This window comes from Chrysochloris asiatica, unplaced genomic scaffold (assembly GCF_000296735.1).
Source record: "Chrysochloris asiatica unplaced genomic scaffold, ChrAsi1.0 scaffold00005, whole genome shotgun sequence".
NCBI lineage: Eukaryota > Metazoa > Chordata > Mammalia > Afrosoricida > Chrysochloridae > Chrysochloris > Chrysochloris asiatica.
The window spans coordinates 10,223,386-10,238,928 of record NW_006408523.1 but is presented as its reverse complement, the minus strand read 5'-3'; the positions used below and the strand labels follow the sequence as shown (position 1 = coordinate 10,238,928).

The following is a 15,543-nucleotide window of genomic DNA, read 5'->3' as shown; positions in this document are numbered from 1 at the left end:
GGTGGTTCAAGCTCACCAGCTGCTCCTGGGAAACTGTATAGAGAGTCACTATGGGTCGGTACCAACTCGACAGCACATAACAATAACAGCTACATAAACATGCACACATATGCATGTGTACATGGAGAGAGAAAAATGAGAAAGCTAGAAAGGGACAAATCCTAACAAGATAAAATGATAGTAATTGGTGAATCACAGTAAGTGCATTTGCTGTTGTGTGCCGTCAAGTCAATTCCAACTCATAACAAGCCTGTATAGGGTTTCTGAGGAGCAGATGGTGAGTCTGAACCCCTTGTGGTCTGCAGTCTATTGTTATCCTATAGCACCACACCAGGAGTTTTGTTTAACTACTCTTGCAGTATTTCTAAATGTTTGAAATGATTATCAAAAATAAAGTCACCTATAAAAAGGATATTACAAAAACTTATGAGTAGCACATGGAGGGGAATGTGATCATTGTAATGAAGCAAAGTCTATGATTTGCTGACTGTAAAACTGATGGTCTGCTCTGCAAACATTCACTCAATTCACAATAAAACATTAAAAAAAATTAGGATTAGAAGTTAGAATCAAATTTTAAAACAGCCACATTAAACATATCATTCTAAGTGATTAGATAACTTTGCTACAAGATACACAAACTTATTTTGCAACAATTGATGCCTTGGAATTATGGTGTTGGCAAAGAATATCAAATACACCATGAACTGCCAGAAGAACAAACAGATCTAACCTGCAAGAAGTATAGTCAGAATGTTCCGTATCAGCAGGAGCAACCAGTCCCTGGAAAAGGACCGTATACCTTGGTAAAGTAAAAGGTCAACATAAAAGAGAAAGCTCCTCAGTAAGGCGGACTGAGCCAATGGCTACAACAGCGGACTCAAACATGGCAACGATTCTGAGGATGATGCAGGACCAGGCCGGGTTTCAGTCTGTTGGAGATCCGGTCACCATACATTGAAACTGACTCGACAGAACCTAACAGCCACAATTTGCTACTCTCATCTGTCTACACTACACTACACTACACTACACTATAAAAACAAAAAAGAAAACCATCATGTGATACATTTTAATGACGTTAGATTCAGTCATTAGTCTCTCTTTAGGATACAGAGCTAAGCCAATTACTCAATTCATTTCCTATGGATTGACTTGTAGACTTCCAGGTTATTGCCGAAACTAGAAAATCTGTCAGATTCGAGTTCCCTGAAATTGATTTCTCTAATTAGCTCCAAAAACGTAGTTGATTTTCATCCCACTCCCAAATTTGTTCCCCTGCAATGCAGGCTGGTCCACTTAAAGGGAAACCTATTTCAAACATACACAGGTCAGTTAGCCAACAAAAGGCCACTGTACAAACATGTGAGGTGTGTGGCCAAACGATTCTTCAGCAATAAAGCAGGGCATTCTTTAGTCTGAAAGCAAGATCAAAATGGGCATTTTCTTTCAAAAAGAATATTATCTCCTTTGGGAATATTGTAGTTGTTGTTGTTAAGTGCCATGGAGTCACTTTCGACCCATAGCGACCCTGTATAGGGTTTCTAAGGAGCTTCATCTCTCATACTTTGGACATACTGTCCAGAGAGAACAATCGCTGGAAAAGGATGTCATGCTGGGTAAGATGGAGGGTCAGAGAAAAAGAGGAAGACCCCCAACGAGATGGATCAACCAGGTGGCATCATTGATGGCATTGAGTGTGGCAGTGGTAATGAGGTTGGCCCAGGATCGGACACTGTTTCGTTCTGCTGTGCATGGGGTCGCTATGAGTCGGTTCCGACTCGATGGCACCTGACAACAACAACAACAAGGAGTGACTGGAGAGCATGAACTGCTGACCTTGCAGTTCAAACTGGCTTTGCAGTCTGGCGCATTAACCCACAGCCGGCACACCAGGACTGTAATACTGTAGTAGTAGTTACCATTTTTAAATGACAGGTTTTCCAAAGCTTTATCTGAATACGTAGAAATATTTTATATGTTGTGTATCTTTGCACAAACTTTGTTTCCAAACTCCCAGAGAACTGTTTCCCTTTAGGGTATATTTGTACTCTTCAGCCAACCACATCCCCCCTAAAACAGACACTTTAAAATTGGCTACAATATATGCAGTGTAACTTTTGCTAATTTTCCCCTACATATATAATTAATGTTTTGATAGCTCCATATGGCCTGACACTTTAAAAATCTGTCTCAACGTTTTTCAACATCTTTTTCTTTTACTAATAAAACCGGAGCAAAATAATATTGCAATACTTGAACAGAAATTTTTTTTGTATGTTTTTTTGTTTTTTTTTTAAAGAAAACATGTGCCTCAACAATAAAATAAGTGAATATATACTAAAGATCTCAAATTGGTTATGAGGGGTCAGACGATTAGGGACTAGGGGAAAGAAGGTGGTTCATTGCACTGTAAGCTTCTCCTTCACATAGAGTGGTTAGGAATACTGCAGAACTCAGGCTGTCTCCCTCCCTAGACAGCCTTTTACACTGCACTGTCGTCTACTGTGTGACTTTACTAGCTTGGAAAGAGAAGAAAGAAAATTACTCCATATCATACTAACCCGTCAACCCACTGCCCGACTCGAACCCCCCACAGAGGTACCCTGTAAGGCAGAGCAGACTTTCCCTTAGGCTTCCGAGGGTAGTTGTCTTCATGACAGCCCACAGCCTGGTCTTTCTCCTGCGTGCGCCCTTCAATCCCACAATCTCCCAGCCACAGTCAGTTTGCTTCTGCATACAGGTAATGAGTCTTGACTCTGTTGTAATAAAGCTAAGTCTTATCCTAAATCTCTGATATGGCTGGATAGCTCTCCTATTTGACATTCTGTCTTTTTCTCCTAAATAGATCCCCTCACTGCTCAAAAGGGGCAAATTAAAGATACCTGTTGTCATTGTTGTTGTGTTTAAGTGCTGCTGAGTCAGTTCAGAGTCATAGGGACTCTGTACAGGGTTTCCAAAAAGTGGCTGCTGAGTTTGAACCGCCAAGCTTGTAGTTTAAGCTAACCTTACAGTCCAGTGCTTTATCCCACAATGACACACCACCTAGACACCTAGAATTGGTTACATTAAGTTTTCTATATTATACAGGAATGTGTTAGCTCAAGTAAAAGATGGTTACCACAGATAACTCTGTAATGAACTTCTTTATCTAAGATAGTAAGAATTCAGTAAACAGTAGCTAAGACCCGGGCATTTAAAATGAATGACCACAATCCACCCAATTCATATGTTGTTAAGTGCTGTCGAGTTGATTCCGACTCTGTATAGAGTTTCTAAGGAGTAGCTGATGAGCTTGAACCACCAACCTTGTAGTTTCAATGACTTTCCACTGATGCATTAGCCCACAGTGCCACACCAGGACTCCTTGTTGTTGTTGTTGAGTGCCATTAAGTCGATTTCGACTCAGAGCAACCCTGTATAGGGTTTCCAAGGAGCAGCTCGTGAGCTTGAACCACCAACCTTGCAGTTCAAACGACTTTGTGGTCTGACACATTAACCCACAGCACCACACCAGGACTCCTTAGAACACCCTAAAATAGTCTTCAAAAAAGTTAGTCACACAAATCCAATGTAATTACATGTTAAGAGGAGGAAAACAATTCAACTTCTTGATAAAAATATACTTTGCACCTTTTTTCTTCCCAAGCTATTTGTTACTGAGAAATAACCTCATTATCTAGTAAATGTTTCCAATTATTCAACCCTCTCCTACAAAAGCAGTCAAATTTTAATCTTCTAAAGTAGTCCAAATGAACTGTAGTATTATAAAGTAAAAGCAATTAAATCTCATTTCTAATAAACCAGTCATGTTTTCTTTTAAACACAGCCCTGGTGGCACAGTAGTTACAGCACTGGGCTAGGGAAAAGTCGGTGGTCTGAATTCACCAGCTGCTCTATAGGAGAAATATGCAGTGATCTGCTTACATCCTTGGGAACCCTTGGAGGCCGTTCTACTCCTAAATCAGAATCAGCTGGTGGCAGTGGGTTTGGTTTTAGAGTTTCTTTTAACAACAAATTTTAACAAAAACTGCTTTGGTGCAGTGAATTGTTTAATGTGACTTCTGAAGCCATAGTCTTCGTAACTCCCACTCCAGACTGGGTTTGTTGTTGTTGTTTAGTTCTGTCGAGTCGGTTCTGACCCAGAGCGACCCTGTATAGGGTTTCCGAGGAGCAGCTGGTGAGCTTGAACTGCCAACGTTGCAGTTCAAATGACTTCATAGTCTGGCACATTAGCCCACAGCGCCACATCAGGACTGGGCGGGACTATGTAAATGCGGTGCTTGTGGACCACTACAAAGGATTAGACAGCTTGTTCCTAATGCAAATAAGATGCGTGGCCCGCTGTGGGAGTTGCTATGAAGAGCCATCGAGTGGGTCCCAACCCACAGTGACACTGTAGAGCGTTTCCCAGGAGCAGCTAGTGAGCTTGAACCGCCCAACCCTGCTGTTCAAACCGACCTTGCAGTCCAGCACATTCACCTGCAGCACCACACCAGGACTCCCAATACGGGAGAACCATGCAAACAAGGTTTACCGAATCCAAACGTAGGGGCTGGTCAGCTTTATCATCCGTTAAGACTTAAAAGGAGCCCTGGTGTGGCGCCACAGGATAAGAAGTGGACTGCAAACCACAAGGCCAGCAGTTCAAACCCACCAGCCACTCCTGGGAAACACTATCAACATTGCTGTGAGTCAGAACCTACTCGTTGGCACTACACGCCAGTGCCAAAGGCTGAAAAGCAAACCAGTGCCAGAGGGAGTAACTCTACCATCAAGCAATAAGAGCAAGTGCATCCTTTGGACCCAGAGTGCCTACACTGCCAACCTCCTATCCCAGGAGACAGAGGCCCGAAGCACACCAGAAGCTACAGGGCAGCAAGAAGCACTGGCCCATGTAGCAGAAACTCACAGCAGCAGAACCAGACGTCAGGAGACAAGCAAGACAGAGGCAGAGAACAAAGCAGCTACAGTGGGTGTGCCCACCCATGGAGCACGGCAGCTGAGTGCCTTCAGGCCAAGGCATACGGTGGAGTGGGGTGTCTCCAGGCACTTCCTGGTAGAACTAAAGAGCTTTGTAGCACTGGCCAAAGTAGGGCAAAGGTCAGGCCTAGAGGCTAAGGACTGAAGGTCAGAGAGAGGCCTGCCTACGGACAAGGCTGAAGAGAAGCTGCGCTGACCACAGACCTACATCCCCAGTCATTCCAGAGCCTGAATTGTATGTAACCTGTTACTTCTCTGCTAAATCCCATAATCTGTGAGGTCTGTGTGGCTACTGCAACAAATTATTCCACCCTAAAGCAAAGAAGAGAGCACCATGGGAGGGAAGGCTGATGTCACACTCGGTAAACTGGCTGGAGAGAGGTGGTATAGCTGATCTCCACCTCAAGGAGCCAACCTGAAGCAGATGCTGAAGGAGACTCGCCCCACCTTGTGAATTCAGATGAGGAGATCTGGTGATGTCACCACACCAAATCATTGTCACAACTGAGAAAAATTACTCTGAGCAGTAACTGACTTGTCCATGAACAGTACCACAAACAAACTACCCAGCTGATAAAAGGATATAATTTGGAGGAAGAAAGTTCCAACTCAAGACTTGATTAGCGAGTGCAAGGTACCGTTGAAATACCGAAGACAGCTGAGCATTGAGGTTTTCCCGCCTGCTGAATTCCTGCAGAACTTCCACCGTCAACATGAAGATTTGACGGAGGTCTTCTTCCTACAGCAAATAAATCACCACAAATTATGTCTGTATCAAAGGCTAATTCAAAATGAATTCTCTTTAAGCAAGCACCATGAAACAAAATAAACAAAAACCTTCATAGTTCAGTGGAAAAAACGATTTCCCTGAGAATGTTTCCCATTTCAGTCCTGACTGTATGCTTTGAAGAGGTACCGATCTAAAGGGGTACATACTTTCTGTGATAAAATGCTATCGTCCTAGAAAAGCACATCTATGACCATGAGAGAAAGTCTTTGGCTCTGTAGCAGCACGAAAAGGCTAGAGAAGTCAGCTGCTAATCCACAGAGCCCCCAGGTTTAAACCAATGCCTTCACATAACTCTGCTCCAGAGCCAAACAATACATAGGAGACAAAGAGCCCACACCATCTGTAACAACATTTTAAATACAGGCCTTCTTTGGCGTTTTGCCAGGCCTATTTTTAAGGCCTGCCAAATCCCACCAATTGAATTAGTTATGTCTGAAAACAGTAAGAATTAACGACCTAACAATCTTTACAGCAGTATTTACTTTTTGTTTTGACTAGAATTTATCAAGGGTTTTAATGATCAAGTATTTGCAACAAATCTATCACTTCGCTGTATCCTATGAAATCGCAACACAAATCCTTGAGTACAAGCTACCATTCAACTAGACAAAACTAATGCTCTTGCCCCATAAGCAAAAGATTCAGTAAAAAAGTGAATGATTCAGTAATTAAAATGTAGTAACAAAAAAGAGCAGTACCTGAAATATTCTTTTGCAGTTACCATGGAATTCCATACTCAGTCCAATGTTGCTAGTTTTGCTTGAACTGGAGAATTCACTCAACAGTGCAGTTAGAATAGAACAGGCCAGAGTTTGCTGTAATTATTTGATAAGAAAAATTGCAAGGCATTATTATTTATAAAACTCTGTCTCAAACCAACTTTTGTTCAAACATAATGGAACACGAACACTTTCAGTCTGTCTTTAGATCTTCCATTTCATTTTCAGATCTTACAACTAACCTGTCAGAAAATTGGATACCACAGAAAAAGAGACCAGCTTTCCTTCTAAACTGTCTTGTAAGTACTAGTGGCACTTCCTCAAACCTGTGGTTAAACAAATTTAGTCAAGACTGGAAACTCAGGATACATTTCTACTCAATCATAGTTCAAATGATATTTTTAAATAACCAAGGTTAAATGTAGTAATTTGTTTAATTCACACAACCACCTCCATCTCTACCTCATATCTGAAACTACGAAGACTCAGGAAATGAACTAACTTGTCTAAGGGTCACTTAAGGTTTGAACCCAGGTCAGTATGACTCTATGTTCTTATGTTGGGAGACGACATTTCCTAACAGTTAAAATGTAAAAGAAATTTTATAGTCTCCAAAATATTAACCAGGTAGTAATTTTTTTTTAATATCAAAAATGAAGATTCTCTTTTTCATTGGCTCTACCCAAAAGGCTCAGAATTTCAGCTCATTTGTTTTATTCAAGGTACCAAAGATGGAGAAAAGGATACAAATGATTTTGGCATGTTTCCAGACGTTAAAGAGAAATATGCACACTACCTCAGAACAACCGAAAGATTAAAGTCAGGATGATACTATTCATGCAGGCTTATGCAACAGCTGCACACAGCCGAATCCACCCACCAACTGCAGCATCTTTGTTCGGAAATGCCTCTGATGTCAGTACCTTGACCTTACAGATGCTTATTTTGGCAAATCTTAGTAAATATACATAAGACAAAATTCCGAAAGATTGGGAGGAGCTGATAGTTGAAGCTAGGTAATAGTTATTTGGTTGGCCATTTATACCACTTGCTTACTTTTGTGTGCTTGGAATTTTTCTTCAAAAATACAAAAAATAAATAAATAAATAAACAAAAGCCCTATTAAATTACTAACAAATAAATAAATAAATATAACTGTGTTTATAGATGGCCCACAGCCGCAAACACTAACGTAGTCCTTCAGACTTTTCCACATTGAGAATCTCAAACAGCAAAGGAGAGTGAATGCAAATTCTCTAGGAACAAACAGTTCCCTTCTACAATGATAAAATACCCCAGTCGCTCCTGGGGTTCGCTTTTTAACAACTGCAATTTGACTTCAAAATATACATAACACTACGGCCAACTCTGAACATAGTCAGTTTAAACTGATATTCAGTTTAAACTGATGAAATTCATATGAAAACGAACGGTTAACTCTCAAGAACTGAATCAGATTGATTTCCTTTATAGTTTCAAAACCCTATGCCTCTGAAGATAATTTTCACTATGACATATTTTTACATCTTGTGAAGACTTTCATCTCATCTATCCTTTCTAAATAAGACTTCAGCCAATAGGATATTATGACTAGATCCCTTAATGTTTGAGTAAATCTGTCTTACTAGAAAAATAATTTCAGAATCTCATATAAAATAGCCAAGCTACTGAAAACAGAATTCATATACAACTTATACAAAAACCTGCAAGTTAAGAAGAGCCGGAAAGGACTCTGTAGACAGATGATTATCATTCATACAAATAAATCATGTTATAACTTCCCACAAGTAATTTATAACTTGCCACAAATTACTTATTTTCTTTTTAGTGACAAACTACATTCACCACAAACAGACGTTCAAACTATGACCATATTCAAATTTTCAGTAACACAGATTAAAACATGTACAAGAGGGCTTTAAAAAAAGTTGGTGGGAAAATGAAATTATAAAGATAATGGAATTTTTCCACGACCTTTTTGAAGCCCCCCTGTATTTCTTTATGCTCTCTCTCAGTCAAGACCTGAAGAACCGAGTAAAGAGAAGATACAAGCCTTTCTGTGGTGACCACTGCTCAGGAAAAGCAGTCCTGGCTGAGGAGGAAAGGAAGGGACTTAAAAAGTAAATGTCTCTTGTAATTACAAAATTCATCAGACAAATAAGGAGACCTCAGTGTAATGAAATCTATGGAAATAGTTGGTTCTAAGTTCTAAGGATATCTCTCCAAAAGATCAAACCTTCAGACTAATGAAGTACAAATTCACCTATAAAAGAACGTATATTTTTAGAACAAGAAAATTAAGTACAAAATTAATTCTTATCACAAGCTAGCTCCCTGAACATAATCTTTTAAAAAAATCATCTTTTTTCCTTACTAAAATAATTTAACCTTTAAAAACTAGAAAATATAAACAGAAAGAAAATAAACTGCCTACAATCCTATCATCCATGGATCAACAGCCTACCATTTCTTTACAGCTTTCCATTATTTATGCATAGATATGTTATGTATACAGTATTGCTATCAAATAACATATATACATACATACAATCTAATTTTCCAATTTATACTTGCGAACTGAAAAGAACAATTTTTAAAACCAAATGTATACTTGTCAAATTTACCACTAAGCATTTAACTAGATATAAATGATTGTGCACTATGGTTAGAAACATAACCACAAGTCAAATTCTGGTTTTAAACTACCTAAAATTATCAGCTTTCAAATAATTAAAATTCAGTAAGAAATTCTCATCATTAAAAGATAATGAAAGTTTAATCGCTGCTTGATTTGGAAGCTCTAATTACACACACTGGCGTGTGTTCAATGGTGCCAAATTAATACAACTATCTGGAGGAGGAGGATTAATTAAGCAACAATTATACATTTAGACGGCAAAGCACTTCTACCTATCAACAAAGTAGTTCTCTCTACTCCTAGAGGAATTCAACATATCACAAGGTGTCTAAGACTCATGACCAAATATTTACTCGTTTTCAGTATTTGATAATCAATCAAATCCCCTTAAAACAAAGCTGCTCTCACCAGAAGTGCATTATGCTATTCTGAAGACAGCTAAGGAAGCAAGCAAAAAGTGAAAAACCTACGGAGGACAGCCCCTGGAAGACAGACCCTTCCTAGAACCTAGAAGAGAAGAAAGAATGAAAAAGCATCCATCACAAGCTTTTGTCTTTCTTACCCTTGCCGACGTTTCCTGTCTGCCTGCCTCAAATCTCTAGGTTTCAGTGGTCATCCAAAACACATTACCTCTGTGCTCTGCTCACTACCCAGCAGTACCTTACAGGGCTCCCTCTGCCTTTTGTCACAGCCCAGGCTAGATTTTATTTCTGTCTTAGAGTCAGGGACTCTGATACTTAAGAGGGCTCAGAGGGAAAACGTCTGTTGTAAATAATTCAGACTAGTGAATTTCAATGAAATCAGATCAAAGTTGACTAGCTAAATAAATGATTGATAAGGCACATGCTGCAAGATTGTCATACTAAAGTTAACAGGGATTTCAGTATAACATACCAGTAGTACAAATCTTAGATTTATAAATGCAGCAAGCAAACATTTTTAATGAAACTCCCTTCATGTAAAGGAGCCCTACTAGCATAGTGGTTACAAGTCGGGCTGCTAACCTCAAGGTCAGCAGTTCGAAACTACCAGCTGTTCTGAGGGAGAAAGATGCGGTTTTCAACTCCCATAAAGATTTACAGCCTCAGAAACCCTACACAGGGTCACTAAGAGTTGGAACCGACTCCACAGCAAATCACCACCATCTTTAATGTAAATATGTCTAAAAGAATGCTTTTTATGGCAATTACTAATAAATAAGGTGACCTTTGGAAGCTACTTAAACAGAAGGGGCTTTTCCACCTCTGACAAAGTGGTGCCCTATCCAAGGCTTTTTGATTGATCATCTACGTCAGCTTCCTCGTTTCTCTCGTCATTCTCTATTGGTGCCTATTGCTCAGAAAAGCCAAGAATCTGAATACCACTAGCAGGTCGTCCTAAACTGATCATTTTCATTTTCAACAAGCTGGAAGTCTAATAAGTAAATTTATCAAATCCGGGCTGCGAACCTCAAGGTCAGCGGTTAGAAACTACCAGCTGTTCCCCAGCTAAGAGCTGAGGCTTTCTGCTCCCGTAAAGATTTACAGCCTCAGAAAACCTATGCAGGGTCACTATGAGTCAGAACCAACTCATGGCACCACCACATCAAAAGTCAATAAAGTGAAAACACACTGCAAAAGCCTCTGTAGTAGTCAAGTCCATGAATTGCACTGTTTGGACCAAGAGATCTAAATTCTAACAGTCCAAGCTTCACCTCCTCAAGTAACTCTGGGCAAAGCACTTAATCTATCTTGTCTTAGTCTGCTCATCTGTAAAATAGACCACTATTCTCGGTCTGCCTAATTCACATACTTATCCTCCTAATGCTCGAATTTGATAATGCATGTAAAAGTCACATGCAAATGAAGATTAATGGCGTAAGAAAACACTGTCAACAGTATTCCATCATTACCACAAAAATAACCACCACCTATTTTAACTTAAAGTCCTTTTTTATCCTACTCTTTGCTATTCTATACTCTACCAAATTAATATTACCAGATAAGTGATCTCTTAAAAACAGAGATTTTAACTAAAGAAACATGAACATGAAATGCTCAGTGAATGTTTCTTAGATTAACGAATCCATAGTCACTTCTAAGCCAACACTAGGTTAAATGGAAAATATATAAGGGATGTGGCTCCCTATTTTTTACATATGGATAAATGTGTCAGAGAAAATTCATATTTATAAAACAGCTAGAAGACAATACAATGAGGCTTCAAGGTTATGAAAAAGCATAATGGGTCTTCTTTTGCTGAGGTACTGAAAATTCACAAGTTAATTCAATATGAAATTAAGTTAAGTGTCCTCACATGAAAAGTCTAACATAGCAGCACTGTCATTTCTAGTGAAACACCAGCCTTCAGACACAGCTCGCCTTACTCACCAGCTTACTGTCACAAGCACAAGATACTCAAACACTAACCCCAGCTGACAAAAGAAAATTCTCTTCTTCAGAGAGAGGACTGTCTCTTATAATAGCCTGGCTCTTACCCCAGGAGCTTTATTACCAAGAATAAACTATGAAAGGTTGCCATACATACAGCAGACTTTCAGCTGCTCTTTTAAGCAAACATCAATGAGACTTGTGATAAGAGAGATTAACTTGCTATCACTTCCAGGGGCAGCAGTGCGGGAGACAAGTGACTTTCTCACCCGCTTCTCTGGAGCGTTGCAAAGAGGAAAAAAGGAGGCTTCAAAGCTCAATTAAACAACTTTTAAAAAATCATGTCACATAGGCCTACCACTTTCAAAGGAAATAAGACAAATATAAATAAAACTGTAGCTTAAATGCAGGCTTCATTTTTTTTTTTTAATTAACCATTTTCCTTAGAAAGGAAAGTTTCCCTGTCTTTGTCAATCAATATTGACAGCAAGTCTGATAATGGTACAAACAGCTGAAGTAGGTCTTTCCTAACCATGGAAAAGAATACCGTCTATACAAAACAGTATGCTTGAACTAATGTATGAGCTAATAACTATGCATGCATAATCAAGCTGAGAAAGTATCATAATACATGGAAAACGCTATTATTTCTATAAAAAAATTTTTTTCTTAGCTAAGTATTTTCTCTGGCAGCGTAGTGGTTACGAATCGGGCTGCTAACCCCAAGGTCAGCAGTTCAAAACTACCAGCTGGTCCATGGGAGAAAGATGAGACTTTCTGCTCCCGTACAGATTTGCAGCCTTGGAAACCCTGTGCAGGGTCACTATGAGTCGGTACCGACTCCATGGTACTTAACAACAAGTATTTTATAAATTAGGTATCATTTTCCCATAAAACTATCTGTAGGGAAATGAGCCCTGGTGGTGCATCAGTTAAGCATTTGGATGTTAACCAAAAGATCCAAGTTCTGAACCCACCAGCAGCTCCACAGGAGACGCTGAAGCAGTCTGCTTCCATAAAGGCTGTAGCGTTGGAAACCCTGCAGGATCGTTATGAGTGGAAACTGATAGATGACAACAGGGTTCTATAGCGACACTCCCTAGTTGTTACTGGTTTCTAAATCGCTGGGAGGCTGTCAGAAAAAAGGAACGAACGGCTACTATGGATTGCTCCCTGACGATCACGTCCCGACCATGAGCACATGAAAGGCGCTGTACCAGTTACAAGCAGCACACCAGACCCCACGTGAATCTGTTGTTGAGTACCCCTTGCCCCAACTTGAGAAGGCTGTCCAAGTGCAGTTGTGACTCTTCTACATACTCTTCCACGGGTAGGAAACTTTTCTAAAAGGGGTGGCAGATCCACCTTCTACCAGGGTCCCTGACCCAGTGGCCTAGTCAGGTGGACTGAACAATTAGGTAACACATACTTCTACCTAGTAACATAGAGAAAGGACCATTAGGTCCCTCCCACTGGTCACTGTTACAGCCCAAAGCCCATAAGGCATGCTGCATGGACAAACATCAGGCTTCAGGGGTGGAGGCCTCACCATGTCCCCTCCCATTCTGAGGCTTGTTGTCAAGCTGAGAAGGGTTGGGCACTCTGAACTCATCTACATAGGTTTAAGTATTGCCTTGGAGTCCTGGTGTGGTGGTGCAGGATAAACACTGACTGCTGCTAACCAGGAGGTTGGCAGTTCAAATCCACCAGTCGCTTCTCAGAAACCCAACCTGGCTGGTTTAGAAAAGACAAAGAGTACCTTAATTGATCAGGCTATTTTCAAAAACCAGAGACAACAGGCCAAACTTAGTTCTTGGTTCCACATTGACCCCCCCCTGGCCTTTGGATATGGTTTCTTTGTATAGAGCTAATACACAGAAAAGTATTTCTTGTCTGACCCCCACCCCCTCAACTTTTAATACCATCAATTTTAGTCTAGCAGAGGGAGGAACAGGGAAGACATGGCCAAGAACTGCCTAGAAACCAAGATTATAAGGTTAAGTCTTAAAGAATTTAAAGAAAATCAACTATGCCAATTACGTATTTATAAATACATAAGCAATGTTTTTATTCATAAATAACAGCATAAATAATTGATTCTGATATTCAAAACTTGTTTTATTTCACAGAAAAAGAGATGACTCAACAGCATTCATTTCCCAGGAGTCTATAAAGAGTGTCAAGAAGCCCACTAGAGAGATGGGACAAGCACGTGCTGAACGTTTACTCAGCACAGTTCCTAAAGGCTCTTCTTCTCATGCTTTGTGTACAACTTCGTCAGTTAAGGCTCAGAGAGGCTAAAGAACTGAGACAAGTGGGATTTACACGAACGTGTGAATCCAAAATCAGTACTTTTATTATGCTATGCTTCCCCTAAACCCACATAAACATGTACATCAAGCCAATCAAAGGGATGCTGACATTGTTGTTGCTGTAGAGTGCCACCGAGTCAGTTCCGACTCGTATCGATGCTTCCATAGTGTTTCTAAGGAACAGCTGATGGGGGTCAGCAGTCCAATGTTATCCTACAGGGTCATACTAGGACTCCCAACCTCTTAGAATGAGAAGGAGAAAAGTCAGACTACATAAGGTTTGGGGCCAATGAAGAGTGGTAGAAGGTCATTCTAAAAAAGGTGTGAGGGGTAAGTTCGGTAAGTCATAAGGTCAACCCTTCCTTTCATCTACAGAAAAGTATCAGTCAATAATGAATGTCTTCTTGTCAGATACCTTTTAAAAGCACCTTTATAAAGTTAAGCTTCTAGTCAACATTATATCATTGTTCTGACCATTTTATCATTCTACTTTGTTACCAAAGTTTAAAACCTCTCTTCCACTGCTATTCATGTCTTTGAGACTAAGAAAATCTTAAGTAAATTCTTGAATCACTCCCACAAATTCTTAACAGTCTGAGAGGAAGATAAAGAGAAAGGTAAACACATTACAATGATCTCCTGGCCTGCAGCCTCACTTCACTTAGGCCCGCTGAATAGCTGCTATCAAGATGTCCGGCAATGACAGACAGCAATGACCACAATGTAAGAATTTCATTGAGTGTAGAAATGTACAGAGTCGGTTTTAAGTTTTTAATGTGGTGATCAAAACTAATTCAATCAAAAAAATTAAACAAGAGAATTCATTCTGTTATCTTAAAATTAAATTCTACCTCCCACTATTGATTTCTTATGATTATCAATATTTTAAAGCCCTGTTATTAAGAAACCCAACTTGTATAAGAAAATTCTGTTTTGAAAACTTGAATGAGGATAGTAAATTTATCCACTATCCTCAAAGCGTATGCACTGTGAACAGAGAGCAATCTCCTCTGACTAAACAGCTCCATCTGGTTCCCATCCTTCTCAGAGCATCAGTTATTTCAGAGGCAAAAAAATAAAAACCCAATCTCCAGGTTTCAGTGGGACTACTTTTTTGTCCTGGGTCAAATTACTCAAGGGGAAAGGAACAAGAGAACACAATTCCTGTGTATGTGCTCATTTCTAATAGAGGAAGAGAACTCTTGATCCTCTCATTCCAACATCCTGGTGTCAATAAGCTGCTGTGGGGGATGAGGAACAGGCTATAGACATTCTGCATGAGGACCAAACTCCCAGCTAAACTGCTCACCAAAGTCAGAAGGGAAAAGCATTAGTCATAAGCATCTAGAGTCTAAAGTTACTGGCTCCTAAAATCTAAGCCCTGGTCAATTACAATGAGCTTGACTCCTTTATTTCAATTTATCAAAATGAAATACAATGTTCTTAAATAAAAATCTAAAACAGAAAGAGCAACTTGATTCAGGAGTAGGGCCCAGAATACTTCCAAGGAGCCTTCTTTCCAATATTTCCAAATATTTCCCCCGCTAATTTTGGCTAGTTACATACACCATTCTATTTCCTCTTGATATTATCAGTGAGTGCTACCATTGGACTACGTGTACACATGGTGATCACTGGTCAGGGACCAAATGCAAAACTCCAAGTGAACAACAAGATTCTCACTAGACAATTAATGCAGGCATCACTGCAGCATCAGCATTTCAACAGTAAA

General features: G+C 39.8%; 1 protein-coding gene across 1 annotated transcript in view; it reads right to left on the bottom strand.

Annotated features, from left to right (window-relative positions):
- The window catches only part of XPO4 (exportin 4), a 127,061-nt gene that overhangs the window by 75,744 nt on the left and 35,774 nt on the right, over positions 1–15,543 (bottom strand). Inside the window, exons 5-6 of the mRNA XM_006831964.1 lie at positions 6,472–6,588; positions 5,569–5,722 (exon numbers count right to left, since the gene is read on the bottom strand). Coding sequence (XP_006832027.1) covers positions 5,569–5,722; positions 6,472–6,588 — 271 coding nt within the window. The remainder of the gene's footprint in view (positions 1–5,568; positions 5,723–6,471; positions 6,589–15,543) is intronic.